Here is a 27,474-nt window from a genome sequence, read left to right as displayed (position 1 = left end):
TAGCTTGCGAATTGTTTAATTCCAGCTCAGCTGTGGACAAAAAATGCATTTTGCTGGCGAGCTTCATGCAGATTGGAGATGTAGACATGGTGGCGTGGTTGAAATTGCAGCACAGCACGAGATGAAGCCAAAGAAATGTTTGATCGATACGAAGGATCAAATCTCATGAACATAATGCTAGAAGCATCAAATTCATAATCACGGCTCTTTTTCCCCAAGGTGGATATTGTGAAAAACATTGCTCCTTCAATTCGCTTAGGACCACCAAAAGTACAGCACAAGTCCGTCCACAAGCCATCCAGCAGGCTGTCCGATCAGCAGGATTCCTCATCCCCTCCCGCTACTAGCGACAACTAATTAAGTTGCTTCGTTTCCCCTTTTTTAGCTTTGCTGCCCAGGTAGGCCACTTCACACGGTAAGTTCGTTTAGGTAGGGCTTTTCTTTGCGTGAGCAACAAGCGAGTAAAGAAAGCGAAGCTGCTTGCAACGAGCTGAGGTATGATCAAAGATAAAAGAAAGGCTAGCGGCGATCAAGAATTAACAACTCAAAAAAGCAAAGTGCAAAACAACGGGCCAAGGAACTCTCAACGCGAAGAGAAACACTGGACAATACGAACGATCATTGACGTGCATGCTTTAAGAATCCAACTTCCACGTTTAAACCTCTCTGAGCTCTTGGCCGCCACCTCCCTCGTCCGGCTGCCACCCGAAATACTTACAAACCTCCTCCAGCGACTTGCCTTTGGTCTCGGGCACCACGAAGAATACAAAAACGATGGACGCAAACGCGATGGAGGCGTAGACGAAGAAGGCCCCGGACGTGGTGAGCGCTTCGGCCAGGCTCAAGTAAGTGAGCGCCACGGTCCCGCTGATCCCCCTGTTCATCCCGATGGACAGGCTCATCGCCCGTGCCCTGAGAGTGAGCGGGAAGATCTCCGACGTGAGCACGTACACCGTCGGCCCCAATCCAATGGAGAAGCTCGCCATGAAGCCGCAGATGGCGAGCATGGCGATGACCACCAACGCCACTGACGCGTGCTGTGAGCTGCTCATGTCCACCTTGGCACCGACGTGAAGGAAGCGGAACGTCACCGCTACCGTGGTGAGCGCGATGGTCATCCCGGTGGCACTGGCCAGGAGCAGCGTCCTGCGTCCCACGGTGTCGAGATAGATGGTGGCCACCAGGATGAAGAGAGTTTTCGTCAGGCCGACCGCGATGGTCATGCCCAGCACGCTCGTCCTGCTCTTCATCCCCGCCTGTGCGAACACCGTGGGGCTGTAGTACACGAGAGCGTCCACGCCGGATGCCTGCTGGAAGAAATGAATTCCCAGTGACACCAGTAGCATCCTGCGCACCGGAGCCGATGGTAGCAGTAGCTGCTTCCAGACGTTGCTACCTGCTTTTTTCTTTGCTTTGAGCATCCGCTTCCTCTGCTCGGTGGTCGACGAAGCCACCGACGGGAGCTTTCGCAGCTCAGCCGGATGATCGGCTTCCGGGTCCATCTTTGAGGTGTGCTCGTCCCGGACCTCTTGTTTCTCTGCCTCGTACTCGTCCCCCAGTGACTCTACTATCGCCGTGAGCCTCGACTCCGCCTCGCCCTTGTTCCCGCCGCAAGTTCTGATGAGAACGGTCTTGGCTTGAGAGACTCTGCCTTGCATCACCAGCCAGCGAGGAGACTCGGGCATCACCAGCACGGCGCAAGCCAGGAACACCGCAGGGACGGCGCCGAGTCCCAGCATCAGCCTCCATCCCAGCCACTGGGGAAGCGGAGAGAGTGCAAAGTTCGCTACATAGCCAACCAGGATCCCAGTGTTGATAAAAACTTCGGCAAACGACACCAAGGATCCCCTGCTTCCGGGAGGAGACAGTTCTGCCGTGTACACTGGAGCGATGATCATAGCAAAGCCGACCCCAACTCCCGATAGAACTCGTGCCCCCATGAGCACTGCGTACGATGGAGATAATGCCATGAGCAAGGCACCAACGAAGAAGATCACAGAGGCTGTAGCCATTGTCTTCCTTCTTCCAACCGCATCGGCCAGCTTCCCAGCCATGAGCCCACCCACGAGAGACACCAGGTTGAGAATACCAACCAGCATTTCCTGCTGTACGCTGTTGAGCTTGAAGTCATCTTTAATGTACAGCAAGGCACCACTCGTAACACCAATATCTGCACGGAAAGTAATGAGATCCAACACATATCCAAAGGAAGAAGAAGAACGTACCATATCCAAGCAGTATAGAGTTGAGAGAAGCCAGCAATGTGCAAAACACAACATACTTGTTGTAGTTCTTCTTTCTTCTGCCAGGAACTGTCTCGGCTTCTGCTGCTGGTGCTGCTGGTGCTCCTGGTGCTGAAGAATTACCTCCTGAAAGTCTTCCTTCCAGATTTCTAGCTGAATCGAACAGACCCTTCCTTCCATGTTCTGAGGACTCGGATGGCTCACGAGCAAGACGGGAGCGCTCTTCCATCCTTCCCTTCCTCCGCAGCAACTGGCGCCGTTTAAATTGGAGTTGGGTGATACCACAGAGCCTACTGGGTCCTTCACCGTCCAGACATCACTGTCAGACTCTTGTTTTATTAAGCAGGTCCTTTTGGGCCGTGCCACGGCTCGTATAGTTGAACAAAGATATCCTGCATTCAAGACACAGCCATTAGCCCCACGCTACAATCAAACGGAAGTCTTTTAATTGTTTTCATCCTTTCTTTTTCCTGCCTTTTCTCACACAAACGCTTGACCCGGAAGTCCTCGACACTCAACGGAAGACTGTCAGCTACAAAGTCAAGACTAGCACTATCATGGATGCCACACGTCACAGGAAACAAGATTTCAAAGAAACTAAAGAAACATGACAACCAAGCAACCATTCGGAAACCGCAGAAACGACGTACTAAGCTCCGTCTCTAAAACACCATACCATGCCATGTGTTGTATGTATTGTATTCCTACAAGCCCGTGATTCCACCTACAAAAAAGAACCAGTATTATACAACCAACGTCAGAACAGCGCCAACGTACCGCTCACAAAATGACACGCATTTTTGGCCTCTCCATAAACTCCTCCCAGCGTTCCAAATAGTTTTCATTCGTTGCCTCAAAGAGGAAGGTGGATTAACAATTTCCTCAGGCTGCTGCTCTTCGGATCGCGCACTGTTCTCAGCTACCTCTCTTGGCTCGAGCGTCTCTTTAGATAGTTCACCTGGCTTCTTGTCAAGGAGCCCTTGAAACTGCTTCCGAACTCTAGCATTTGCTTCCTGTGCCACAGAAATATTATGAGCAGAATTATGAAGGTCAATTGCTAACTACCAACCTGCTCTTTCCTTTTCAGTGTGGATAGAGCAGCTTTTGCGTGCACTTACGACGACTTGTCTGTACTGGCCATCTGCAAGATATTTGTAAGAACACATGCCTCTAACTATTACATACTTTTGCCTTTTCGAAATCCTTCCTTGCGTCGTCAAAATCCCCCATTCCCATAAAAGCATTCCCTCGGCGGTACAGTTCTTTCGAGTGACAAGGATTTACTTCTAGCATCTGCATATTCATATCCAAAGTTAGAGAAAGAACAGAATTAATTGTGCGTACCTGGTTAATCAGAACAGCTTTGGGATATTCAGAATAAAAGATAGGAAGATTACCTTTTCGTATTTAGCTTTCGCCAACCCTTCTTTAAATAACCGATTGCCCTGTAAACTGAAGATTAGATGATAAAATACTACTCGAATTACACAATACGGTAGTTCTCATTTTAGTGGCATCATCCATTATCTCCTTGAAATTGTACCCAGTCCAATCCTGCCGGTCCAAAATCATACCGAGAACAAAAGCACATAGAATAAAAGTTTACCTTCACAGTGTCAAAGCTTAAAAGCTCCACCTTTGGGCATTCTCTGGAACAAGTTTTGGCCTGCCAAAAGATGGTTAAATACCATAGCAAACGGGTTTTCTCACCTTATTCAGGAGAACAAGTTATAAGAGCAAGCTCTCCGGGTAGCATAAGTTTAATGCAAATTTCCAAACCTTCAGGAACCTGTCATAAACAACATTTTCAGCTTCCAATGCGATATATTCGAAGCATACCAGTCCTTCTCCTGTAGCAAAAACCAATGGCTCTCCGCCTTCGTTGTCATTTCGGGTATCAACAAACACCTTGCCACCTTCGCTTGGTAGCACTCCCTTGTAGTGTATACGTAATGTACTGTCTTGAAGTGGGCAGTCCATGGCTACTCCATCACGGATGCGCCGCTTCACTACGCAGCCATCGCCAAACATGTCTCGCACCTTAAAAATACGCGCTTTAACCATCAGGAAATAGAAAACATCATACCTGTATTATTTGAACTACTTCTACTTCAAATGCCACTTCACCGGAAGTAACAGGTAGATCGGGAATGGCGGACGATGGAGTAAGATACTCTGTGGTAACGTATACAATAGCCTTCTCCCATTTTGTCCTTGTTCCTATGCCTTTCTCAAGGCCAAGGCAAACATTGTACTCGAGTTTGACGCGCAAAGATAGAGATATTATACCTCTTTTTTGCCAAAGCAAAATTCGAATGGATTGCCCTTGGTGTGATTGAAGAACACTTCTCCGTTTACACTTCCGGTTATCCTAGAGTAAGGCGTTTTTGTTAGCACACCAAAAGATGAAGGGACAGTACACACCAAACTTTTATCTCGTATGGCTCCCGTGCAGTCTCGAATCCCTCGCTCTCACGGAGAACCTACAGGTTGAGTTAACTTTGGAGCTTGCAAACCGAGTATATACGAACCTGCTTGAGTACCCCAAAGTCATCTGTGATCACCTGAAAACAACGACCAAAAGCTCGAGTCAAGAAAGAAAAGAGCAAAGCCTTTTAGTACTGACCTTCACAGGTCGGATCTCAAGCATGTCGATCTCAAAAATTAGAATGTTTCGGGAAGTCTTCTCGCGCACTAACCGGACGGTCGGGATCTCCATAGTGAAACTCAGGTAAGATTTTAAGCTGGGAAACCATCATCGAGTATGAATGAGAAACAAAGAGATGCTACTGAATTTCCCCACCATCACAATTTCACCTTTGGGGACAGTTAGTAGTCCTTCTTCCCAGCCTTCGAATCATCTTGCTCTTTCCAAGCACCAGCTTAATTGGCTCACCACTTCCTAAAACACGATAGAAATACTGAAACGAACCGCCAAGCTCCGGCCGAGTGGATTCCATAATCACGCCCTCGCTCGTCCGAGTAGTGCAGTGAAAGACGTGACGCCCAGGCCGACCGTGCTCGTCGCTGAGAAGGACGTGACTCTCAGCTACAAGGACGATCCACAGGTAACTTTGCTTGACTCCTTCGATTCGGTCTAGTCTTGTATCACAAACTTTTACTGGTTGTTTTTGTTTACGGTTCTTCTTCCAGACCGAGATTGTTGATCCATGCTTACTTGGAACTCTAAACGTGCTCGATGCCTGCAAGAGATCTACGACAGTCAAGCGAGTGGTGTGCACGTCATCCGTGACTGCTGTCCGCGTGAGGAACGACTTCAAGCCCGATGACGTCTTGGACGAATCGGTGTGGAGCTCCCCAGACTGCTGCCGTGAGACTCAGGCAAGTGTCTTATTTCCAAAGGACCAATTCTTAAAAAGCTTTTGAAGTCTAGATGTGGTATGGTCTGGGAAAGACTCTATCCGAGCAAGCAGCACTCGAGTTTGGGAAAGAAAGCGGCATAGATGTGATCACAATCGCTCCCAGAGAACTTCTCTCGTCCAGGGCCACCGCAAGCGCTGCCGATATTCTCCGGCTGCTCCAAGGCAAGCCTTTCTATATCGGAAGAACAGAAGAAGGACGTTTTTGAGATTCCAACCTCACTGCAGGAGCCAAGCAGTGGATAGATCACGCTGGATACGTCCATCTCGACGACGTTGCTGAAGCTCACCTCCTCGCCTACACAAATCCCAAAGCCAGTGGAAGATACGTTTGCTCTGCTATCAACATGAGTGCGATCGAGCTCGCCAGCTTCATGTCCAAGAGGTATCCCAAGCACAAAATCGCCTCTACCGACGAGTAAGATCACGCAAACAAAAATTTAGTTTTCTGCCGCTGTTTTATACTCATTCCTTTGCTTTCTTGCAGGATCGAGGTCCGGTGGCCGGCAAATTTCAAGGGATTCAGCTCCAGAAAGCTTCAGGACGACCTTGGGATCCAATTCAAGTCGCTGTAGCAAATGTTCGACGATTGCGTTGAGAGCCTGGAACGCAAAGGCCTCTTACACGCAAGTAAGAGTAGATCGCTTGGCTCATTTCCCTCTTGATCCATGTAACGCAAGTGTGGCATGTATGGCTAGCAAAATAAGCACCATAGTCATGATCGAAACACTATAGGTCCATCTCCACTGATTCTCCAGCTTTGCCAGCTCCAGCAGGAGCAAAGAGCGCTATTAAAAAAAAATAATTACAAAACCATATCACTCATTGAGCATGAAAACACACCCAATCGGTGAGCAATTGTTGCATGATTTGATGAACTTGCTCCTGATGTGAACTATGAAACTGTGAGTGGATTTGATGCAAGCTCTAGACTGGTCACACCTGATAAGAGAGCCTGATGAAATTCCACCGACGAGCGAACAATATTAAAGCAATCTCTTGACCAGTGTAATGAAAACCTGATAAGAGAATGAGATGAAAGTAAGCTCCAGACTGATGTAATGCAAACCTGACAAGAGAACAAGATGAGAGCAAACTCCAGATCAGTGGAGGCCCTGGCATCTCAAGGGCCATGGTTAGCTAGAGTTTGGTAGATTGAATCAAATAGTTATTGAATCTCAAATTTTATAAAATTCAAATCACTGAATCTTTACATCATCTATATCCACATAACAATTTTGCATGCGGTGGGGGCTGGGTTAAGTTGCCTGGAAAAATGTTTGTTCTAGCTCGTGTACTGGAGAACCTACGGAAGAAAAAAAACGATAGGATCGTGCTTGTATCGAATTATCGGGATCAGCCCTCTTCCTCCCCTGTTTGTGAATCACCCCCATTGAAATCCAATCGATTCGACATCGCCCATTTAAATGCGAAAGATCGAAGAGAAAGGAGGGAGACTCGTGTTTACATATGGGCGACTGAGCAAGAGCTTCCTGAAATCTCTACAAGTCGATGCCACTCCAGGCGGCGGCGGCGGCAGCGGCGGGAGTGCTGAGAGGATTGAAGCTGCTCGGTGGCGCCGATGACCACACCATTTGCGCTGGTCGCCGGGGAGGACCGGCATCTCATCAATTGGCCCGAAAGACCCAATGCGCTCCTCATCGCGATATATAGTAACTGGCACACAATCTTTCCTCCGATCGATCGATCGATCGACGAAAATTTGAAGAGCCCGGGAGATTGTTAGGGATTTCAAATCAAAGCCTTTTGCCACGTAGGCGTCGCCAAGATTTTTAACCCCCTTTTGCTTAACTTTTATTTAAAAGGCAGTGAATAGTGTATAGGTTTGGATTAAAGCAAAGGGTTTTTTCACTAGTGGTGAGATGACAAGCAAAGATTTTTCTGGACTGTTGGTTCTTGCGGACGCTGCAGCCTTGCAGCCAAGTTTTTCGAAGTTTGTCCTGAGAAGGAAGCGGTCTCCACGGAAATCCATGCTCTGGAGGGCTCTACTTTGGTTCACGGCGGATATGAGCACCAGCGAGCCCGATTCCAACAGCAAAAGACGAGTGATTAACCAGGAAGCTGGGCAGCTACATGAGAAGAAACGAAGAAAGGTGGTGGTCATGGACGAATGTCAACAACTGGGACAAAAGGTAAAGAAACTTAAGATGGGCGATCGAGATTACGGTTCAAGGACCGATGAGGTGAAAGATTCCTCGTCCTCGGGTGAAGATGGCGCGATTCAGCCGGCGGGAGACACCAAGAAAACGAAGTGTCACAAGTGGAGACCCCGGAAACGCGAGGATCCTCTCGTCACCTGCGATCCATCTCGTTGGGCTCTACTTTTTGACAAGAAGCTGACCGCCAGCGACGTGAATAGCCTGCACAGATTGCTCATCCCGGTCAAGTACGAGTCAATTCTCCCGAATGATCAAAAGGTTCTCGTGGAATTTGTGGACGAAGAGGGCGGAGTTTGGGAGCTCCGGTGCAAGAAGGGGAAAACCGGGAGCCTGATCACAACACACTGGATTCATTACGTGAGGGAGCACTCGCTCAAGGAAGGAGACACCGTTTGTTTTTACAAGAAGGTTTCCTCAGCTGATCCTAAGTTTTGAATCTCATTTGCTAGAACTTCTGGAAAGGCAAAAAGTCATTCACACTAAAGTTTGGGCCCCTGGGTTTGAGAAAGATGTCAGCGTTAGCCCCCTTGGGGAAGAACAATCCCGGTACGGAAGCGTCTCCCTGTTCCGTACAAAACTTGGAGAACTTGGTCTCGAGATGGCCATGGAGTAGTCATTCGTGGAGATCAGATTCCCGTTTACTTGCTTCTCGGCTCCACGGTTTTGATGCACACTCAAGTCCTTGTCGGCCTTTCTTGTGTGATCAAGCTTGCGACGGAGATCCGAGACGAGGCCTGTCAACTTTGACTGTGACGTTGTACGGAGGTAACTTGTTTTCCATGATCTCGAAGAGCAGTGTCCGGATCACTGCGTCCTGGCCGGCTTGGATTCCCATCAATCCGGACAACTAGAAACAAAGAATCTCTTGAAAATCTTCATTAAATCTTGTAATTCTTTGTTACATTTCGTGCTTGAATGCCAGTCACTCGATTGCTCGAACCTACGAGCGTGTTAAGGCCAATGTACGGAATCACATATGCAGCAATGAGAAAGTTTGCGTCGTTTTCGTACGGATCAAACTGCAAAGAACCACCATCAACTTCTGTGTGATTGTGAACGAGAGCCTTGCTGATGAGGGAATTCCACACTCCAGCATTGATGTTTAGCAGGGGCCGACAGCTTATCATGGATTGCCCTGTGTGAAAACAACTTTAGAAAAAAAAACTTGAGAGGAAGAAATGTTAACTACCTGATATGACCTGTAGATTGGAGCCTAAGTTCTTTGGCAACATGCTCCATTTGTATAGAGAGTTGAGCTTTGCGGCCTCCAATAGGCGGTGGCCCCTTCTCGGCAAGCTTTGCATTAACTTTGTCAAGCCCGTGTCCAAACGCTGCATGGAGGAAGAACTCGGCTTGGAGATAGTGAACGTTGAGAGCAAGGTTGATTCGATCGACATCGCTGGAGGTGAAGTTTACTGGCGGCGGTGGTGGTGGGCACAAAGGTGGCGGTGGCGGTGGTGGTAGCATTGGAGGCCGCAGAAATGGAAAGGAGGGCCATGGAAAGTGCGGGTTGATGTTATACCACCAGGGAAGTCCATCGTTGCCATCTTTTGCGAGTGATCTCGAGAGCCGGTTCAGGAAAATTTGATAGGCTTTCCAGAGCTCTTGGAAATCCCGGCTCGTGTTGGTGGATGCTTGGGTTGTTTCGAGTGCTTTCAATGGTGCTGTAGATCGAGAAGAAATCGATCGAAAGCAGCAGCAGCAGTGCCGGACGACAGTTACTTTCAACTGGCCCAGGGATGTCAACTTGGCTCAAATTAAATTATTAAAAATGTTTTATTTTTACAAAACATCTCTTGATGACCAATTTTCATCAAACTAGAGATCTTTGAGAAGTTCCCCCCAGTCGACCTCAGAGCAAGAAACTTGATCCAATCTTAACTCTTCAAGTGGTTCTTGCTTCATCACGAGTTCGTTGTCCACCTCTCTGGGTTCTCTAAGTTCAAAGAAACTTGCTTGATCCATCTCGGATCCTTCCAGATCCATGAGAGAGCACAAGGCTGGAGGGTCCAGAGGGACCCTCTTGTGTGGAGAACACGTCCTCTTGGTCGACCGAGTTAGGTTCTTCGAAGAACGGGGACGTGGAGAACGCTTCCTCTTGTTAGACCAAGTTGGCTTCAAGGAATTTGGGGATGGATGATCGATCGAAGAACTTGAGTGAGAACTCATTGTTTTTCCTTCTGATAGACCTTCATGGATTTATATAAAACTAAGCTCCCTTTTTAACCACCTTTTTGCTTTGTTCCTTATTTTAAAAATAAATTAGATTAAAACTTACCTGAATTATCAATAGTCTCCCCCATTGTCAAAGTGATGGAAGCGATGGCTGTCTCTCACGACAATCTCTCTTTCCGTGATCTTGGAGATAAACTTGGTGGCAGTGTGACAGTCCCCACACACGCGCAAGTTCTTGATGATCCTCAGCGAAGTTCCTGGGGCTGTGCTGATCAACCCAAATGCAATCGCCATCTTCTCGCTGTGATATGAGAGCAAGCGCTTCTTTTGCTCGTCCCCCACGTCGTGAAGCATGAGAGTGGTGTCTGGAGTGTATCCCGCCTTATTTTCACGTGTTTAAACTCTAATCTGTGTAGAAGGGCTTTGGGATATTCAGAATAAAAGATAGGAAGATTACCTTTTCGTATTTAGCTTTCGCCTTTAACCGATTGCCCTGTAAACTGAAGATTAGATGATAAAATACTACTCGAATTACACAATACGGTAGTTCTCATTTTAGTGGCATCATCCATTATCTCCTTGAAATTGTACCCAGTCCAATCCTGCCGGTCCAAAATCATACCGAGAACAAAAGCACATAGAATAAAAGTTTACCTTCACAGTGTCAAAGCTTAAAAGCTCCACCTTTGGGCATTCTCTGGAACAAGTTTTGGCCTGCCAAAAGATGGTTAAATACCATAGCAAACGGGTTTTCTCACCTTATTCAGGAGAACAAGTTATAAGAGCAAGCTCTCCGGGTAGCATAAGTTTAATGCAAATTTCCAAACCTTCAGGAACCTGTCATAAACAACATTTTCAGCTTCCAATGCGATATATTCGAAGCATACCAGTCCTTCTCCTGTAGCAAAAACCAATGGCTCTCCGCCTTCGTTGTCATTTCGGGTATCAACAAACACCTTGCCACCTTCGCTTGGTAGCACTCCCTTGTAGTGTATACGTAATGTACTGTCTTGAAGTGGGCAGTCCATGGCTACTCCATCACGGATGCGCCGCTTCACTACGCAGCCATCGCCAAACATGTCTCGCACCTTAAAAATACGCGCTTTAACCATCAGGAAATAGAAAACATCATACCTGTATTATTTGAACTACTTCTACTTCAAATGCCACTTCACCGGAAGTAACAGGTAGATCGGGAATGGCGGACGATGGAGTAAGATACTCTGTGGTAACGTATACAATAGCCTTCTCCCATTTTGTCCTTGTTCCTATGCCTTTCTCAAGGCCAAGGCAAACATTGTACTCGAGTTTGACGCGCAAAGATAGAGATATTATACCTCTTTTTTGCCAAAGCAAAATTCGAATGGATTGCCCTTGGTGTGATTGAAGAACACTTCTCCGTTTACACTTCCGGTTATCCTAGAGTAAGGCGTTTTTGTTAGCACACCAAAAGATGAAGGGACAGTACACACCAAACTTTTATCTCGTATGGCTCCCGTGCAGTCTCGAATCCCTCGCCCTCACGGAGAACCTACAGGTTGAGTTAACTTTGGAGCTTGCAAACCGAGTATATATGAACCTGCTTGAGTACCCCCAAAGTCATCTGTGATCACCTGAAAACAACTCGAGTCAAGAAAGAAAAGAGCAAAGCCTACTGACCTTCACAGGTCGGATCTCAAGCATGTCGATCTCAAAAATTAGAATTTCGTGTTTCGGAAAGTCTTCTCGCGCACTAACCGGACGGTCGGGATCTCCATAGTGAAACTCAGGTAAGATTTTAAGCTGGGAAAGCATCATCGAGTATGAATGAGAAACAAAGAGATGCTACTGAATTTCCCCACCATCACAATTTCACCTTTGGGGACAGTTAGTAGTCCTTCTTCCCAGCCTTCGAATCATCTTGCTCTTTCCAAGCACTAGCTTAATTGGCTCACCACTTCCTAAAACACGATAGAAATACTGAAACGAACCGCCAAGCTCCGGCCGAGTGGATTCCATAATCACGCCCTCGCTCGTCCGAGTAGTGCAGTGAAAGACGTGACGCCCAGGCCGACCGTGCTCGTCGCTGAGAAGCTGGGAGAGGTCGGCCTGGATCTCCTCCGCAAGGTAGCCAACGTCGACTGCTCCTACAATCTCTCCCCCGAGGAGCTCCAGGCCAAGATTTCCCTGTGTGACGCGGTGATCGTGAGGAGCGCTACCAAGGTCACAAACGAGGTGTTTAAGGCGGCCAATGGAAGACTAAAGGTTGTGGGGAGGGCTGGCTTTGGGATCGACAACGTCAACTTGCAAGCCGCCACCGATAAGAGCTGCCTGGTAGTGAATGCTCCCACGGCAAACACTGTGGCAGCGGCCGAGCACGCCATCGCTCTCCTTGCTGCATTGGCCAGGAACGTCGCGCAAGCAAACGCTTCTGTCAAGTCAGGTAAGATCTTTGTGTGGCATTTCTTTTCTTTTCTTTGTCGTGTTTGATTGTGTTTGTGTTTTGCTGGATGCTCCAACTTTGTTCTTGCGCACGAGTGCTTTTAAAATCGTTACTTTGTTTGATAATGTCTTGCTGACTTTGTTTCATTGTTTGGAATCATTAGCTTTGTTTGATCTTGTCTTGCTGACTTTGCTCCATGGTTAAAATCACTAACTTTGCTTGATTTTGTCTTGGTGATTTTGCTCCATTGTTCGAAATCATTAGCTTTGTTTGGTCTTGTCTTGCTGACCTTTCTCCATTGTTTACTAAGTTCTACTCTCTTGGTCTAAGCAGAACTAACACGAGAGTCGTTTCTTTATTTTTTCTGTTTCTCCAGGGAAGTGGCAGAGAAGCAAGTACACGGGCGTTTCTCTAGTAGACAAAACCATTGCCGTCATGGGATTTGGGAAAGTGGGATCGGAAGTTGCTCGAAGAGCCAAAGGCCTGGGCATGCACGTGATTGCGCACGATCCGTATGCTCCCGCCGACAGGGCCCGCGCGATTGGAGTGGAGATCGTTGGCTTCGATGAGGCACTGGCTCGAGCCGACTATATCTCGCTCCACATGCCGCTCACGGATGATACCCGGGGCATTTTCAACGATGAAACTTTTGCGAAGGTAAAGAAGGGAGTTCGCATCATCAACGTCGCGAGGGGCGGTGTCATTGACGAAGCTGCGTTGATCAAGGCACTTGACAATGGCACTGTGGCTCAGGTAGATCTTTTACTTATTTGTTCAAGAGAGAGAGATCTGACACGTTGGTGTGTTTTTTGTTAGGCTGCTCACGATGTGTTCGAGCAAGAACCGCCTGCAAAGGACAACAAGGTGGTCCAGCACGAGAATGTGATAGTTACTCCTCATCTAGGTGCGAGCACGGTAGAAGCGCAGGTTAGCAGCATCCCAACTTCCATGGCTCACCTTATCATCAACTAATCAAAATGGAGTTTGTAGGAAGGCGTGGCCGTAGAGATTGCTGAAGCTGTCGTTGGCGCGTTGCGTGGAGAGCTTTCCGCTACTGCGGTGAACGCTCCAATGGTTTCCTCCAAGGTATGCTAATCTCTTTACTGCTTTGCTCGACACTCAATGCTCGCAACTCCAGGTTTTAACCGAGCTCACTGGCCGAGAAGCTGGGAAAGCTAGCAGCTGGTAGCCGGCGGGGACGGAGTCAAGGACGTAACCATCAGCTACACGTCCGCCCGGTCCCCGGACGATCTAGACACCCGGCTCCTCCGCGCGATGATCGTCAAGGGCCTGGTGGAGCCAGTGTCGGACGCCTTCATCAACCTCGTGAACGCGGACTACGTCGCAAAGCAGCGTGGCATCCGGATCAGCGAGGAGAGGCACCCGGCCGAGGGGACGGGCACGCAGGCCCAGCCGCTGGAGAGCATCGCGGTGAAGATCTCCAACGTCGAGTCCAAGTTCTCGACCGCAGTCTCCGACGGTGGAAGGGTGGCGGTGGCGGTGGCGGGCAGGATCAAGAACGGGCTTCCACACCTCTCGCAGGTGGGGCAGTTTAGCATGGACGTGAGCCTGGAGGGATCGGTCATCCTGTGCAAACAGGTGGATCAGCCGGGGATCACCGGGAAAGTTGCTGGGCGACGGGAACGTGAACGTGAGCTTCATGAGCGTGGGGAAGACTTCGCCAGGAAGCAGGCGGTGATGGCGATTGGCGTGGATGAGGAGCCGAGCAAGGAAGTGCTGCACAGGATCGGGGCCATCCCGGCGGTGGAGGAGTTCGTGTTTCTCAAGCTCTAGGAAGCTTTTTCTATCACAGGAATCTCTGGAAGATCATCGCTCAAGTACATTGTCCAGCATTGAAGGTTTGAAAGTAAAATTCCTGGTTACTGATCATTCTTGTGTGAGTGAGAGCCAAGGCCCAGTTTAGGGTCATTCCATGGCGATGGCGAACGAGAAGAAGGTGTGTGTCACCGGCGCTTCTGGTTTCCTGGCATCTTGGCCCGTGAAGCGGCTATTGGAGGAGGGATATCACGTCATCGGGACTGTGCGCGATCCAGGTACATACAAACGAGAAGAAACATAGTTTAATTCTCTTGTTTCTGATACTAGACGATGCGAGCAAGACTTCGCACCTGTGCGAGCTTCCAGGGGCGAGAGAGAGGCTGGAGCTCAAGAAGGCCGACCTTGTCACGCAAGGGGCCTTTGACGATATTGTTCAAGGCTGCCATGGAGTTTTCCATGTCGCGGCTGCCGTGACTCTCAGCTACAAGGACGATCCACAGGTAACTTTGCTTGACTCCTTCGATTCGGTCTAGTCTTGTATCACAAACTTTTACTGGTTGTTTTTGTTTACGGTTCTTCTTCCAGACCGAGATTGTTGATCCATGCTTGCTTGGAACTCTAAACGTGCTCGATGCCTGCAAGAGATCTACGACAGTCAAGCGAGTGGTGTGCACGTCATCCGTGACTGCTGTCCGCGTGAGGAACGACTTCAAGCCCGATGACGTCTTGGACGAATCGGTGTGGAGCTCCGCAGACTGCTGCCGTGAGACTCAGGCAAGTGTCTTATTTCCAAAGGACCAATTCTTAAAAAGCTTTTGAAGTCTAGATGTGGTATGGTCTGGGAAAGACTCTATCCGAGCAAGCAGTACTCGAGTTTGGGAAAGAAAGCGGCATAGATGTGATCACAATCGCTCCCAGCTTAATCGTTGGAGAACTTCTCTCGTCCAGGGCCACCGCAAGCGCTGCCGATATTCTCCGGCTGCTCCAAGGCAAGCCTTTCTATATCGGAAGAACAGAAGAAGGACGTTTTTGAGATTCCAACCTCACTGCAGGAGCCAAGCAGTGGATAGATCACGCTGGATACGTCCATCTCGACGACGTTGCTGAAGCTCACCTCCTCGCCTACACAAATCCCAAAGCCAGTGGAAGATACGTTTGCTCTGCTATCAACATGAGTGCGATCGAGCTCGCCAGCTTCATGTCCAAGAGGTATCCCAAGCACAAAATCGCCTCTACCGACGAGTAAGATCACGCAAACAAAAATTTAGTACTCATTCCTTTGCTTTCTTGCAGGATCGAGGTCCGGTGGCCGGCAAATTTCAAGGGATTCAGCTCCAGAAAGCTTCAGAACGACCTTGGGATCCAATTCAAGTCGCTGGAGCAAATGTTCGACGATTGCGTTGAGAGCCTGGAACGCAAAGGCCTCTTACACGCAAGTAAGAGTAGATCGCTTGGCTCATTTCCCTCTTGATCCATGTAACGCAAGTGTGGCATGTATGGCTAGCAAAATAAGCACCATAGTCATGATCGAAGCACTATGGGTCCGTTTCCACTGATTCTCCAGCTTTGCCAGCTCCAGCAAGAGCAAAGAGCACTATTAAAAAAAATTAATTACAAAATCATATCAATCAATGAGCATGAAAACACACCCAATCGGTGAGCAAGTGTTGCATGATTTGATGAACTTGCTCCTGATGTGAACTATGAAACTGTGAGTGGATTTGATGCAAGCTCTAGACTGGTCACACCTGATAAGAGAACCTGATGAAACTCCACCGACGAGCGAACAATATTGAAAGCAAGCTCTAGACCGGTGTAATGAAAACCTGATAAGAAATGTTTGTTCTAGCTCGTGTACTGGAGAACCTACGGAAGAAAACAAACGATAGGATCGTGCTTGTATCTAATTATCGGGATCAGCCCTCTTCCTCCCCTGTTTGTGCATCACCGCCATCGAAATCCAAGAGAGTTGAATCGATTCGACATCGCCCATTTAAATGCGAAAGATCGAAGAGAAAGGAGAGAGACTCGTGATTACATATGGGCGACTGAGCAAGAGCTTCCTGAAATCTCTACAAGTCGATGCCACTCCTGGGCTGGAGGCGGCGGCAGCGGCGGCAGTGCTGAGAGGATTGAAGCTGCTCAATTGGAACGGCGGTGGCGCCGATGATCCCAGCATTTGCGCTGGTCGCCGGGGAGGACCGGCATCTCATCAATTGCAATGCGCTCCTCATCGCGATATATAGTAACTGGCACACAATCTTTCCTCCGATCGATCGATCGATCGACGAACCGGGAACCAAATTTGAAGAGCCCTTGTTAGGGATTTCAAATCAAAGCCTTTTGCCGCCAAGATTTTTAACCACCTTTTGCTTAACTTTTATTTAAAAGGCAGTGAATAGTGTATAGGTTTGGATTAAAGCAAAGGGTTTTTTCACTTTCTTAACCACCTTTTGCTTAACTTTTATTTAAAAGGCAGTGAATAGTGTATAGGTTTGGATTAAAGCAAAGGGTTTTTTCACTAGTGGTGAGATGACAAGCAAAGATTTTTCTGGACTGTTGGTTCTTGCGGACGCTGCAGCCTTGCAGCCAAGTTTTTCGAAGACATTTGTCCTGAGAAGGAAGCGGTCTCCACGGAAATCCATGCTCTGGAGGGCTCTACTTTGGTTCACGGCGGATATGAAAGAAAGGTGGTGGTCATGGACGAATGTCAACAACTGGGACAAAAGGTAAAGAAACTTAAGATGGGCGATCGAGATTACGGTTCAAGGACTGATGAGGTGAAAGATTCCTCGTCCTCGGGCGCGATTCAGCCGGCGGGAGACACCAAGAAAACGAAGTGTCACAAGTGGAGACCCCGGAAACGCGAGGATCCTCTCGTCACCTGCGATCCATCTCGTTGGGCTCTACTTTTTGACAAGAAGCTGACCGCCAGCGACGTGAATAGCCTGCACAGATTGCTCATCCCGGTCAAGTACGAGTCAATTCTCCCGAATGATCAAAAGGTTCTCGTGGAATTTGTGGACGAAGAGGGCGGAGTTTGGGAGCTCCGGTGCAAGAAGGGGAAAACCGGGAGCCTGATCACAACACACTGGATTCATTATGTGAGGGAGCACTCGCTCAAGGAAGGAGACACCGTTTGTTTTTACAAGAAGGTTTCCTCGGCTGATCCTAAGTTTGGAATCTCATTTGCTAGAACTTCTGGAAAGGCAAAAAGTCATTCACACTAAAGTTTGGGCCCCTGGGTTTGAGAAAGATGTCAGCGTTAGCCCCCTTGGGGAAGAACAATCCCGGTATGGAAGCGTCTCCCTGTTCCGTACAAAACTTGGAGAACTTGGTCTCGAGATGGCCATGGAGTAGTCATTCGTGGAGCTTGGATTCCCATCAATCCGGACAACCAACTGTTTTGAAGAAACAAAGAATCTCTTGAAAATCTTGTAATTCTTTGTTACATTTCGTGCTTGAATGCCAGTCACTCGATTGCTCGAACCTACGAGCGTGTTAAGGCCAATGTACGGAATCACATATGCAGCAATGAGAAAGTTTGCGTCGTTTTCATACGGATCAAACCGCAAAGAACCACCATCAACTTCGGTGTGAGTGTGAACGAGAGCCTTGCTGATGAGGGAATTCCACACTCCAGCATCTATGTTTAGCAGGGGCCGACAGCTTATCATGGATTGCCCTGTGTGAAAACAACTTTAGAAAAAAAAACTTGAGAGAAAGAAATGTTAACTACCTGATATGACCTGTAGATTGGAGCCTAAGTTCTTTGGCAACATGCTCCATTTGTATAGAGAGTTGAGCTTTGCGGCCTCCAATAGGCGGTGGCCCCTTCTCGGCAAGCTTTGCATTAACTTTGTCAAGCCCGTGTCCAAACGCTGCATGGAGGAAGAACTCGGCTTGGAGATAGTGAACGTTGAGAGCAAGGTTGATTCGATCGACATCGCTGGAGGTGAAGTTTACTGGCGGCGGTGGTGGTGGGCACAAAGGTGGCGGTGGCGGTGGTGGTAGCATTGGAGGCCGCAGAAATGGAAAGGAGGGCCATGGAAAGTGCGGGTTGATGTTATACCACCAGGGAAGGCCATCGTTGTCATCTTTTGCGAGTGATCTCGAGAGCCGGTTCAGGAAAATTTGATAGGCTTTCCAGAGCTCTTGGAAATCCCGGCTCGTGTTGGTGGATGCTTGGGTTGTTTCGAGTGCTTTCGATGGTGCTGTAGATCGAGAAGAAATCGATCGAAAGCAGCAGCAGCAGTGCCGGACGACAGTTACTTTCAACTGGCCCAGGGATGTCAACTTGGCTCAAATTAAATTATTAAAAATGTTTATTTTTACAAAACATCTCTTGCGAAAGTGACCAATTTTCATCAAACTAGAGATCTTTGAGAAGTTCCCCCCAGTCGACCTCAGAGCAAGAAACTTGATCCAATCTTAACTCTTCAAGTGGTTCTTGCTTCATCACGAGTTCGTTGTCCGCCTCTCTGGGTTCTCTAAGTTCAAAGAAACTTGCTTGATCCATCTCGGATCTTTCCAGATCCATGGGAGAGCACAGGGCTGGAGGGTCCAGAGGGACCCTCTTGTGTGGAGTGGTCGACCGAGTTAGGTTCTTAAAAGAACGGGGACGTGGAGAACGCTTCCTCTTGTTAGACCAAGTCGGCTTCAAGGAATTTGGGGATGGATGATCGATCGAAGAACTTGAGTGAGAACCCATCGTTTTTCCTTCTGATAGACCTTCATGGATTTATATAAAACTAAGCTCCCTTTTTAACCACCTTTTTGCTTTGTTCCTTATTTTAAAAATAAATTAGATTAAAACTTACCTGAATTATCAATAGTCTCCCCCATTGTCAAAGTGATGGAAGCGATGGCTGTCTCTCACGACAATCTCTCTTTCCGTGATCTTGGAGATAAACTTGGTGGCAGTGTGACAGTCCCCACACACGCGCAAGTTCTTGATGATCCTCAGCGAAGTTCCTGGGGCTGTGCTGATCAACCCAAATGCAATCGCCATCTTCTCGCTGTGATACGAGAGCAAGCGCTTCTTTTGCTCGTCCCCACGTCGTGAAGCATGAGAGTGGTGTCTGGAGTGTATCCTGCCTTGGCCATCTCCGACCTCACCCTCTCCAGCTCCTCCAAGATCTCTGGAGTTCGAGCATTGTCGTGTCCCCCGTGAAGAACTCGTGGACTCTTCGCTTCAACGCAATGAGCTGAAAGCCGGCTCCTTCCTGATGTTCTTCTCGTACATGAGCCTCCCGATCTTGCCCCCCTCGTCCTTCTTCCTGACTTCGTTGTAGAGATTCGACAGCACCATGTACGCCACGGAGCAATCCGATGTGAGCTCCATCAAGTGCTCGGCAGACTTTCTCTCTTGCTCCACGTCCTTGTGAACTTTGGAGGCTCCCAGCATTGTGGAGTGGATCACCCGGTCGGGGTGCCACGGCTATAAACTTCTCAGCAGCGTCGAGCTTGGCTATGAGGTCCACCATGCAGTAGTAGTGCTCAGCTCGCGGGGAGATCGTTGGGTAGTCGTGGAGGAGTGACACGAAGAGCTGGACGCCGTCTTTGACGAGACCACCGTGGCTGCAAGCTGAGAAGAGCCATTATTAACAACAAGTTGCTTTGAGTAAGCATATGCTAGGTGGCAGCCTTCTTTGCATCATTCATTATGAAAGACCAAAGTCCAGTTAATTTTGATGGCTAAAGCTTGCTAGGACTTGGTCAGGGAACTGAAGTAAGACCTCCTGACACTGACACCGCCTTGTAGGCTACTTAGGACTCTAAGAATTGCAAAGCACTCTCGATGATTGGACTGAGTCTTGGAGATGAATTCATTCATCTTCTTGATCTGGGATTCTCTCTCCCAAGTCTTTGCAGCCACTAACACAAAATTGGTTCTTACCTAAAAGTTTTTTCTTTTCAAAATCTTGATATGAAGTTGCACCTATGGAGTATATAGATGAAATGAATGTGATGAACCTCCTTGAGAGGTCCATCTGGAAGCTTGATCACCACCATGTTACTGCCTTCCAGCTGAAGTGGTCATTTATTGCCAATGTAAACCTGTTATGGAGCATGGAGAGGCTTCTAAGTGTGAAACACAAACCTCAAGGGAGTCATGTGAAATGAAGCACTACAATCCAGCCATAACACCTCCAGAACAAACACTGGTGATGGAGAAAAACTCACCTTTTCACCAATTGCCTCTTAAATTGTTAACATGTTGCCTGAAAGATTGTTGACAATACCTTATAGATGTCTGGATTTTTGTGTGTGTAATGCTTTGTTGACTTCATTACTTCGGTATGGTTATGTACACAATGGTATGGGTGTGACACTTGGCATTTAGTGTCTTGCATGGATGACTTGGCTTGTTTGCTGATGAGGAGACTTGTCATCACTCATCTCCACAAGGCTGTGGCATGGTGGTGATCAAGTTTCTAGATGGACCTCTCACATTCACTTTGTTGTAATGCAGCCTTGGATCAAAGCTTTACCACCACTTTCTTCACAGAAGGGTGCACAACATGAGCTCATCTATAGCCAGTGGTGTTTGGTATGAAACTCTCTACTATTTAATGCAGAACTAATATTTCCAACTTAAGTGCTTACTTTTCAAACACACAAAATCATTGAGCTATGGCACCGCCACCAACTCTGTGAAGAAAGTGGTGGTAAAGCAGCAATCAATGGTGATGAAGTCAATGTGATGAACTTCCTTGAGAGGTCCATCTGAAAACTTGATCACCACCATGCCATGGCCTTGTGGAGATAAGTGACGGCAAGTCTCCTCATCAGCAAATAAACCAAGTCATCCATGCAAGACACTAAATGCCAAGTGTCACACCCATACCATTATGTACATAACCATACCAAAGTAATGAAGTCGACAAAGCATTACACACACACAAATCCAGACATCTACATGGGTTTGTTTCAATCCTCATGGCATGTCAATGAATGAGATTTGCACACCTTAGCTTGCAACAAGCTCACAGAAAGCATCATTTGGGCATGTGTAAAACTGGCCATCTTGACAAGCAAATTTACTTTCCATTCACATCAAGAACCATGAAGTAAGCTTGCTAAATCTGGTTCATAATGACATGTGCTACCTACTTATGGAAACACTTAGCCGCAAGAAGTACTTTATGTCTTTTACCAATGACCACTCTAAGTACACTATGGTGAGTCTTCTCTATGCAAAGAGTGAAGTGTTTGACCACTTCAAGCTTTTCAAGAGCTGGGTAAAGACCTTTACTAGAAGGAAAATCCATGTGCTACACACGGATGGTGGTGGCAAGTACATGAGCAGTGAGTTTTTGAACTTCCTGATTGAGGTTGGCATTGTTCATCAGTATACAATAGCTTATACTCTTTAGCAGAATAGCATGGCAAAGCAACTCAATCACACTCTATTAGAGACTATCCCCTCCATATCAAGATGGTTAAGGATTTCTATTCTTAGCCTTATATGTGGATGATACACTATTACCTCCAATCAGATGCAACTCATCAACTGGATTAAGACTTACTTTGTTGCCAAATTCAAGATGACTGATATGGGAGAATTGCACTACTACTTGGGAATTTAGATAGGTAATGTGGAGTACTAAAGCTCTCCTACAAAAAATACATCCATGACATTCTCCAAAGGTACTCTATGCTTAATGCTAACTTGAGTGGATAATTCTATGGAAGTAAACATGAACTTCAAATGAGACTCCTGAAGAGGATAACACAACACTATATTGTTCAATGGTCGAGAGTCTCATCTACTTGATGGTCTCAACTAGGCCTAACCTCACATTTGGTGTGGGAGTAGTCTTGGGCTGCTGTGAAGCGGATCATGAGGTATATGAGTGGTACACGGAAATACACACTGAAATATGGAAGAGGAAATGTGTATAACCATAATGTGGTTAGTTGATGTTTCAAGAGGCAGCAGATCACTATGATGTCCTTGTGCGAGTCTAAATGCATTAGATCTGCAGCAGCAATGAAAAAAGCCATCTAGCTTAAAATGTTACTGCAGGGATTAAGGATACAAATTTCAATAGTATGTTGGCAATAGTGTTCAATTGGGTTCATGCACCAAGCACAATGGAACCATCAACTTGAATTTTGCTCAACCACCTCAATTTGCTGATATCCTGATGAAGTCCCTGCCTCAAGTGAAACATGAAGTCTTCCTCAAATCTCTCCATTTGACTGACAGTGAGAGCCTTGAGAAGGAGTGTGGAGATGAGTGACAACAAGTCTCCATGTCAACAAACAAAACCAAGTCATCCATCCAATGCCAAGCATCACACCCATACCATTATGTACATAACCATACCAAAGCAATGAAGTCAACAAAGCATTCCACACACAAAAATCCAGACATTTACATATACTTCATTTCTGCAACAGATGGCAAGATGCTTCAGCAGCATCCTAGCGGATGTTATTCTTTATGCTGACAAGCACCCAATGTCCCTGTTCCTCCTAGACAAGGCTTGTAAAGAGTAAATTGAAGACGAATTCTTCCGCAAGAAGAGACGTTTGGGCATTTCTCTACTGGATCTGGAGACGGGAAATGAACTCTACATGACAGCCAAACTGGAAAGCCCGGAGAAGTACCTGGATGAAAAGAGAGACTGGAAATGGTCCTGCTTACCTTCAGGACAGCTGAGCCCTTTGAATGCATCCGAGACTACATCAAGAACAGGTACACAGAGGATGTAGAGAAGCTTAGAGATCCCGCATCTGTGTTCAAGGGCTATGTTTGCAGTGGATCTTTTTGCACCAACTCGGTCATCGTGAAGCGGCTTTAGAGCGCTTGAAGGGCACAGTCTATCGCTCACCAAAGCTCAAGGCCAACCTCGTGAACAAACTCAAGAAAAGATATGTGATTTGGCCGGAAGTGGGTTGGAGAGGCTATCCAGGCTACCGGTTTGAACTTCCAAGGGCAACAAATCGGAGTGTTCCAGCTGAAAGCTTTAAAGGGTGAACCAGCATTATCAGGCCAGATAACTGGAAGCCGCACCAGGCAGTATACAACTCGTTCAAGTATGTGGATCGCGTGCTAGTGTGGGTTAACGAGCAGCGAGTGTTACATATCCTTGCACTCCAGGTCACTGTTAGTCCAGAAACACACAGGAAGAATGGTATACTGGACATTGCGTGGTGCACACTGTGTACATCTGCCCAGCCCCGACCAAGAGCGCAGCTGTTTCATGTGCAGAGGAAGGGAAAGTAGCGTACACGACGCATGAGCTTGAGCTGCCAGTGCTTGACCAATCTTGGACAGGATGAAATCTACATTCTTAAGGAACTGGTAAGGAAATTAGAAGTATGTGCAGTGGGGCTATCAAGCTAGTCTTAAAGACCCTTCCCCATGAGAAGCAGAAACTCTTGAAAAAGGCCAAGGAACAACCCAGCGGAGCCAGCACATGGCTGGAAAACGAGTGCCGTACTGAGGCAAGTATGGTATTTGGGATCCTTCTCGGAAACAGTACCCAAATGTGTATTCCCTCCTCGAGGCAATGACCGTCTAGTTTTGATACTTGAATCATTGTTTGAGCCACTATTGCAGTGCTGGTGTGCGGGCATACATAGTTTTTTTAATTTTATTTTGGACCTTCTCACGTACTGGTGTGAAAACTTGGTGTTGTGTTACTTCATCACTTTGTAGGATGTTGTTCGTCAGCAACTTTGAGGAACTTTGTTGTTATTCAGTCTGGTGTATTGTCGAACTTTGATGTCGTCAGCAAGACAATTGCATACGCAAAAACAAAGTTGATGGAACATCAAGCAAACTCAATCAAACGCATAAGTTTTATAAAAGAGCGGTTCGCCTCCGTTGTTTACTAAGAGGTTACTGATCATTCTTGTGTGCCAACCCCAAGACATCTCGTCCGAGCCCTTCAACGATGAACCCTAAACTTGAGCTAAGTGGCAGCTAAAAAAGGGGAAGAAATAAAAAACCGGAGAGTTTTCTCAATTAGTCCAAACGAAGCAACTTAATTAGTTGTCGCTAGTAGCCGGAGGGGATGAGGAATCCTGCTGATCGGACAGCCTGCTGATTGGCTTGTGGACGGACTTGTGTTGTAGTTTTGGTGGTCCTAAGCGAATTGAAGGAGCAATGTTTTTCACAATATCCACCCTGGGGAAAAAGAGCCGTGATCATGAATTTGATGCTTCTAGCATTATGTTCATGAGATTTGATCCTTCATATCGATCAAACATTTCTTTGGCTTCATCTCGTGCTGTGCTGCAATTTCAACCACGCCACCATGTCTACATCTCCAATCTGCATGAAGCTCGCCAGCAAAATGCATTTTTTGTCCACAGCTGAGCTGGAATTAAACAATTCGCAAGCTACCATGCCCGTGAGAGATCTATAACATTAGCTTCCTACTTCAGTTAGATCGTCTGGCAGTCCAGATCTCTTTCGGTGTTTTTCCTTCCATCATCCAATCTAGAGTCGACTGGTCAAGTCCACCTCAAGGCTTTCAGCTGCCGACGTGAGCTCACACAACGTTTTGGTGTCTAGCGGGACGGACTTCTCATCGAAAAACTTCCTCTCCTGCGAAAAGAAAAAGGAAGATCTCAAGTCACCAAGCCATGAATTCCAACCAGCGATGTGACCTTATTGGACCGGGAAGTGGCAGTACGTACTCGAGTAGCAACTGGGATTAACTTGACTTGTCCCTGAGACAGCATCCATTGAGCAAGACCTCGCGGTGGATGAGAGGCATTCCACCTGGTTTCGCCGCGGCCCGTGAAGAAAAACTTTGGCGCAAACGATGCCCAATGCGGGCATATGCAATCACCATCGCAGTCCAGGTCACCACGTCCCTCTCCTGCAGAGAATCAAAGGTGTTTCCATCCTCAGCAACGCGATTGTCATCGCAAAAGGCCTGTAACAGGATTTTCCAGGAGAAGACATTGGGATCCTGAATCGTGTGAAAGACCTTGATTGCCTTGTCAATATGCCCAAACCAGGCATATAGTGATAGCAAGAAGAATGTGAATTGCCGGTGCTTAGCTCGTCGATCCGGCACGCTTCCCTGTGCACGAGACTTGCGCTGCTCCTTTCACAGTTGCTCATCAACTATTTGCCAGACTCCAGAGCCAAACAGGGCTTGGACGATAAGAGCTTTTGATACCCAGTGGCACCGGATTCCTCCTCACCAAAGGCATGGGGATTCGTGTGCCAGGCTCTGGGCAGCAAGCTCTACCTTCTTGGGGGATGGAGCTGCAGGAAATAGAGTCTTTGTTCACACACGAATCGATGGCATTGCCACTCCATCACCATCGCCAGATGGAGATCATAGCCTTCATCGCCCTCCCAAAGCTGTGATGTCGATTCATATAGTGGTGCCGTGGGAGCGCAATACATTGATATACTTGCGGGGGAGTGGAACCACGACATTTGTAAAATCAGCTCTGTTTTTTAACTTCGTATTCCTTTCACTCAAATGTTCTCTGATTCAGGAAGAGTTAGGCTGAGATCATGGTGTTCCAGAGAATCACGTCCCCTTCTTCGGGACAGCTTCTCAAAGGAGGTATGTGGGTGTATACTCCCTTCTTCCACATTGTTTTCCTTGAGAGCTTTGTTCTCGTCTCTAGAGCTCAAAAAGCAAGGTTTTTCATCTCCAATCCAATTTGCAGGCGCTAGTTTCGTTCAAGGTGACATACATTGATTGAGATTTAAGGAAGCCCAAGATTTTGCAAGGAGACTAAATGCTGACTGGCCCAGCCGGATGCAAGACTTAGCATCTTGGAGCAACCAGGAACACAGGCTGTGGACACCAATGACGACAAGTCCAACACATAATTATTGTTAGCCAAAGACACATGAGCTTGTTGGATAATCTCATTTTTTCTTTTTTCTAGTTCAAATAACTTTTTCTTCTTCTTTGTTTCTAACAGCAAAAATCCATGCAAGGGTTAATTAAAGTTGTCCATGCAAGGAAATGTCCATTTAGTAAAATCTGGTTTTTGGATCTGGTTGGATTGTTCAAGTCACTGTCATACATAAAAAAGACCACAGTTGTGAAAACATCCAATCATGATGTTCTTAGTCTAATAATCCAGCCTCGCCAATACCTCCCAAGCTCTTTGGCTTGGCGTGGATTTATCCAGATCCCTCACTCACCTCTGTCCCTCTAGAATGTATGTCAATGTCATGTTCTGTTATGGCGGATCTCAGCCATGGAAAAGATTGATGGCTGGTTCCAACTCGAGCCCATCAACCTCCACAGCAGAGCACAGTGACATGTTTGGAAAAGCCCGAAGTAGAGAAGGCCCTGGAGATTCAAGGAGAAGATGAGTACCCCTCTTATCTCAGCGTGCAATCTTGTTCATTGCCCATGGTCACCAACATTAGTCACAAACAAAACTTGCTTCTTGGTATTAGAATGGGAAATGACCCACAAGGGGTACATGAGTTTTAAGTTATTGCATTACATTGAGATTGTTATTATTTATAATTGATATTTGTAACTATAATTTAAGACACAATAGTTTTATAAATTTAAGATTTAAAGTCAAATTGGAAATTTTATTAATTTACATTTATAATAGTAATAAAACAAAAAATATGTAGTCATTATTTTTACTAAATTTTAAATCAATTATAATAGTGATAAACCAGAAAATATATTGTTGTGAGCTGTTGTCATCCATGACAGCCCCAGCCTCCCTTGTCATGTTTGTTGCTACCAATTACTCCTCTTAGCAATCACTATATGACTGATCTTTGCTCACATTCCTAGTGCCAAATTGCACTAGGGCTTTGCCATGCGATTTGGAGATGGAAATCTCTCAATTAGTAAGTTGCTGGAGGCATGGCCAGCCATATAAAATTCACAAACACGTGAAGAATAAGGTAGCCCTGGAACCAGCCTATTCCTGTGAACCCTCCCTGCTATAAATTGGAGCCTCCTCTCTCACATCTCCACAAATCGACGATCACAACTGAGGTCCACTCTACAATTTTGGAGCTCTTCCATCTCTAATTCCAGTTCTAATAGATTCTAAAAATCGAGAGAATCGATCGCAAGTGCAAGTCTCCTGCTGTCGAAAGCTCTCCCCAATTGCTGATCGATTTTTGCGCCCTCGATCCAAATGGCAATGACGTCACCTCTATCGATCCACGATCCTCTGTTCTTTGACGATGATGACCAATCCGTTGGCGAGGTTCGCAATTCCCAATTTACCGAGGACGAGATCATTGGCCGCATGGAATGCCTGGGCATGATCCATGCCTTCGTCACGCCCTTTGTGCTCAACACCGCCATCAAGCTCCG

General features: G+C 47.0%; 3 protein-coding genes, 4 long non-coding RNA genes and 1 pseudogene across 7 annotated transcripts; 3 read left to right on the top strand and 5 right to left on the bottom strand.

Annotated features, from left to right (window-relative positions):
- Positions 1 to 510: 510 nt before the first annotated feature.
- On the bottom strand, positions 511 to 2,479 carry LOC9651548 (probable polyol transporter 6). The gene is made up of 2 exons (XM_024677132.1): positions 2,226 to 2,479; positions 511 to 2,170 (listed from the first exon to the last, which is right to left on the bottom strand). Exons 1-2 carry the CDS (start codon positions 2,470 to 2,472, stop codon positions 657 to 659), a joined length of 1,761 nt encoding a protein of 586 aa, XP_024532900.1. The 5' UTR covers positions 2,473 to 2,479; the 3' UTR covers positions 511 to 656.
- A 589-nt stretch (positions 2,480 to 3,068) lies between these two features.
- Positions 3,069 to 3,352, bottom strand: LOC112347031. The gene is made up of 2 exons (XR_002992646.1): positions 3,313 to 3,352; positions 3,069 to 3,256 (listed from the first exon to the last, which is right to left on the bottom strand). It is a non-coding gene; the product is annotated as an uncharacterized LOC112347031 (long non-coding RNA).
- A 322-nt stretch (positions 3,353 to 3,674) lies between these two features.
- Positions 3,675 to 3,880, bottom strand: LOC112347030. Its single transcript, XR_002992644.1, has 3 exons — positions 3,850 to 3,880; positions 3,738 to 3,797; positions 3,675 to 3,688 (listed from the first exon to the last, which is right to left on the bottom strand). It is a non-coding gene; the product is annotated as an uncharacterized LOC112347030 (long non-coding RNA).
- Positions 3,881 to 5,637: 1,757 nt separating this feature from the next.
- On the top strand, positions 5,638 to 6,198 carry LOC9651547 (tetraketide alpha-pyrone reductase 1). The gene is made up of 3 exons (XM_024677150.1): positions 5,638 to 5,788; positions 5,852 to 6,041; positions 6,111 to 6,198. The coding sequence occupies exons 1-3, from the start codon at positions 5,638 to 5,640 to the stop codon at positions 6,196 to 6,198; spliced, it is 429 nt and encodes a 142-aa protein (XP_024532918.1).
- Positions 6,199 to 10,459: 4,261 nt separating this feature from the next.
- Positions 10,460 to 10,663, bottom strand: LOC9651546. The gene is made up of 3 exons (XR_002992645.1): positions 10,633 to 10,663; positions 10,521 to 10,580; positions 10,460 to 10,471 (listed from the first exon to the last, which is right to left on the bottom strand). It is a non-coding gene; the product is annotated as an uncharacterized LOC9651546 (long non-coding RNA).
- Positions 10,664 to 11,315: 652 nt separating this feature from the next.
- LOC112347029 lies at positions 11,316 to 11,572 on the bottom strand. Its single transcript, XR_002992643.1, has 3 exons — positions 11,558 to 11,572; positions 11,451 to 11,509; positions 11,316 to 11,397 (listed from the first exon to the last, which is right to left on the bottom strand). It is a non-coding gene; the product is annotated as an uncharacterized LOC112347029 (long non-coding RNA).
- A 404-nt stretch (positions 11,573 to 11,976) lies between these two features.
- LOC9651545 lies at positions 11,977 to 14,210 on the top strand (annotated as a pseudogene).
- A 102-nt stretch (positions 14,211 to 14,312) lies between these two features.
- On the top strand, positions 14,313 to 15,735 carry LOC9650866 (tetraketide alpha-pyrone reductase 1). The gene is made up of 6 exons (XM_024677133.1): positions 14,313 to 14,454; positions 14,507 to 14,679; positions 14,765 to 14,953; positions 15,006 to 15,168; positions 15,232 to 15,421; positions 15,473 to 15,735. Exons 1-6 carry the CDS (start codon positions 14,334 to 14,336, stop codon positions 15,648 to 15,650), a joined length of 1,014 nt encoding a protein of 337 aa, XP_024532901.1. The 5' UTR covers positions 14,313 to 14,333; the 3' UTR covers positions 15,651 to 15,735.
- Positions 15,736 to 27,474: the final 11,739 nt, after the last annotated feature.

The sequence above is a fragment of the Selaginella moellendorffii genome, unplaced genomic scaffold (genome assembly GCF_000143415.4).
Source record: "Selaginella moellendorffii unplaced genomic scaffold, v1.0 SELMOscaffold_19, whole genome shotgun sequence".
In the NCBI taxonomy this organism is placed as follows: Eukaryota; Viridiplantae; Streptophyta; class Lycopodiopsida; order Selaginellales; family Selaginellaceae; genus Selaginella; species Selaginella moellendorffii.
Note: the sequence above shows the minus strand (reverse complement) of the source record. Positions and strands in the feature narration are given on the sequence as shown.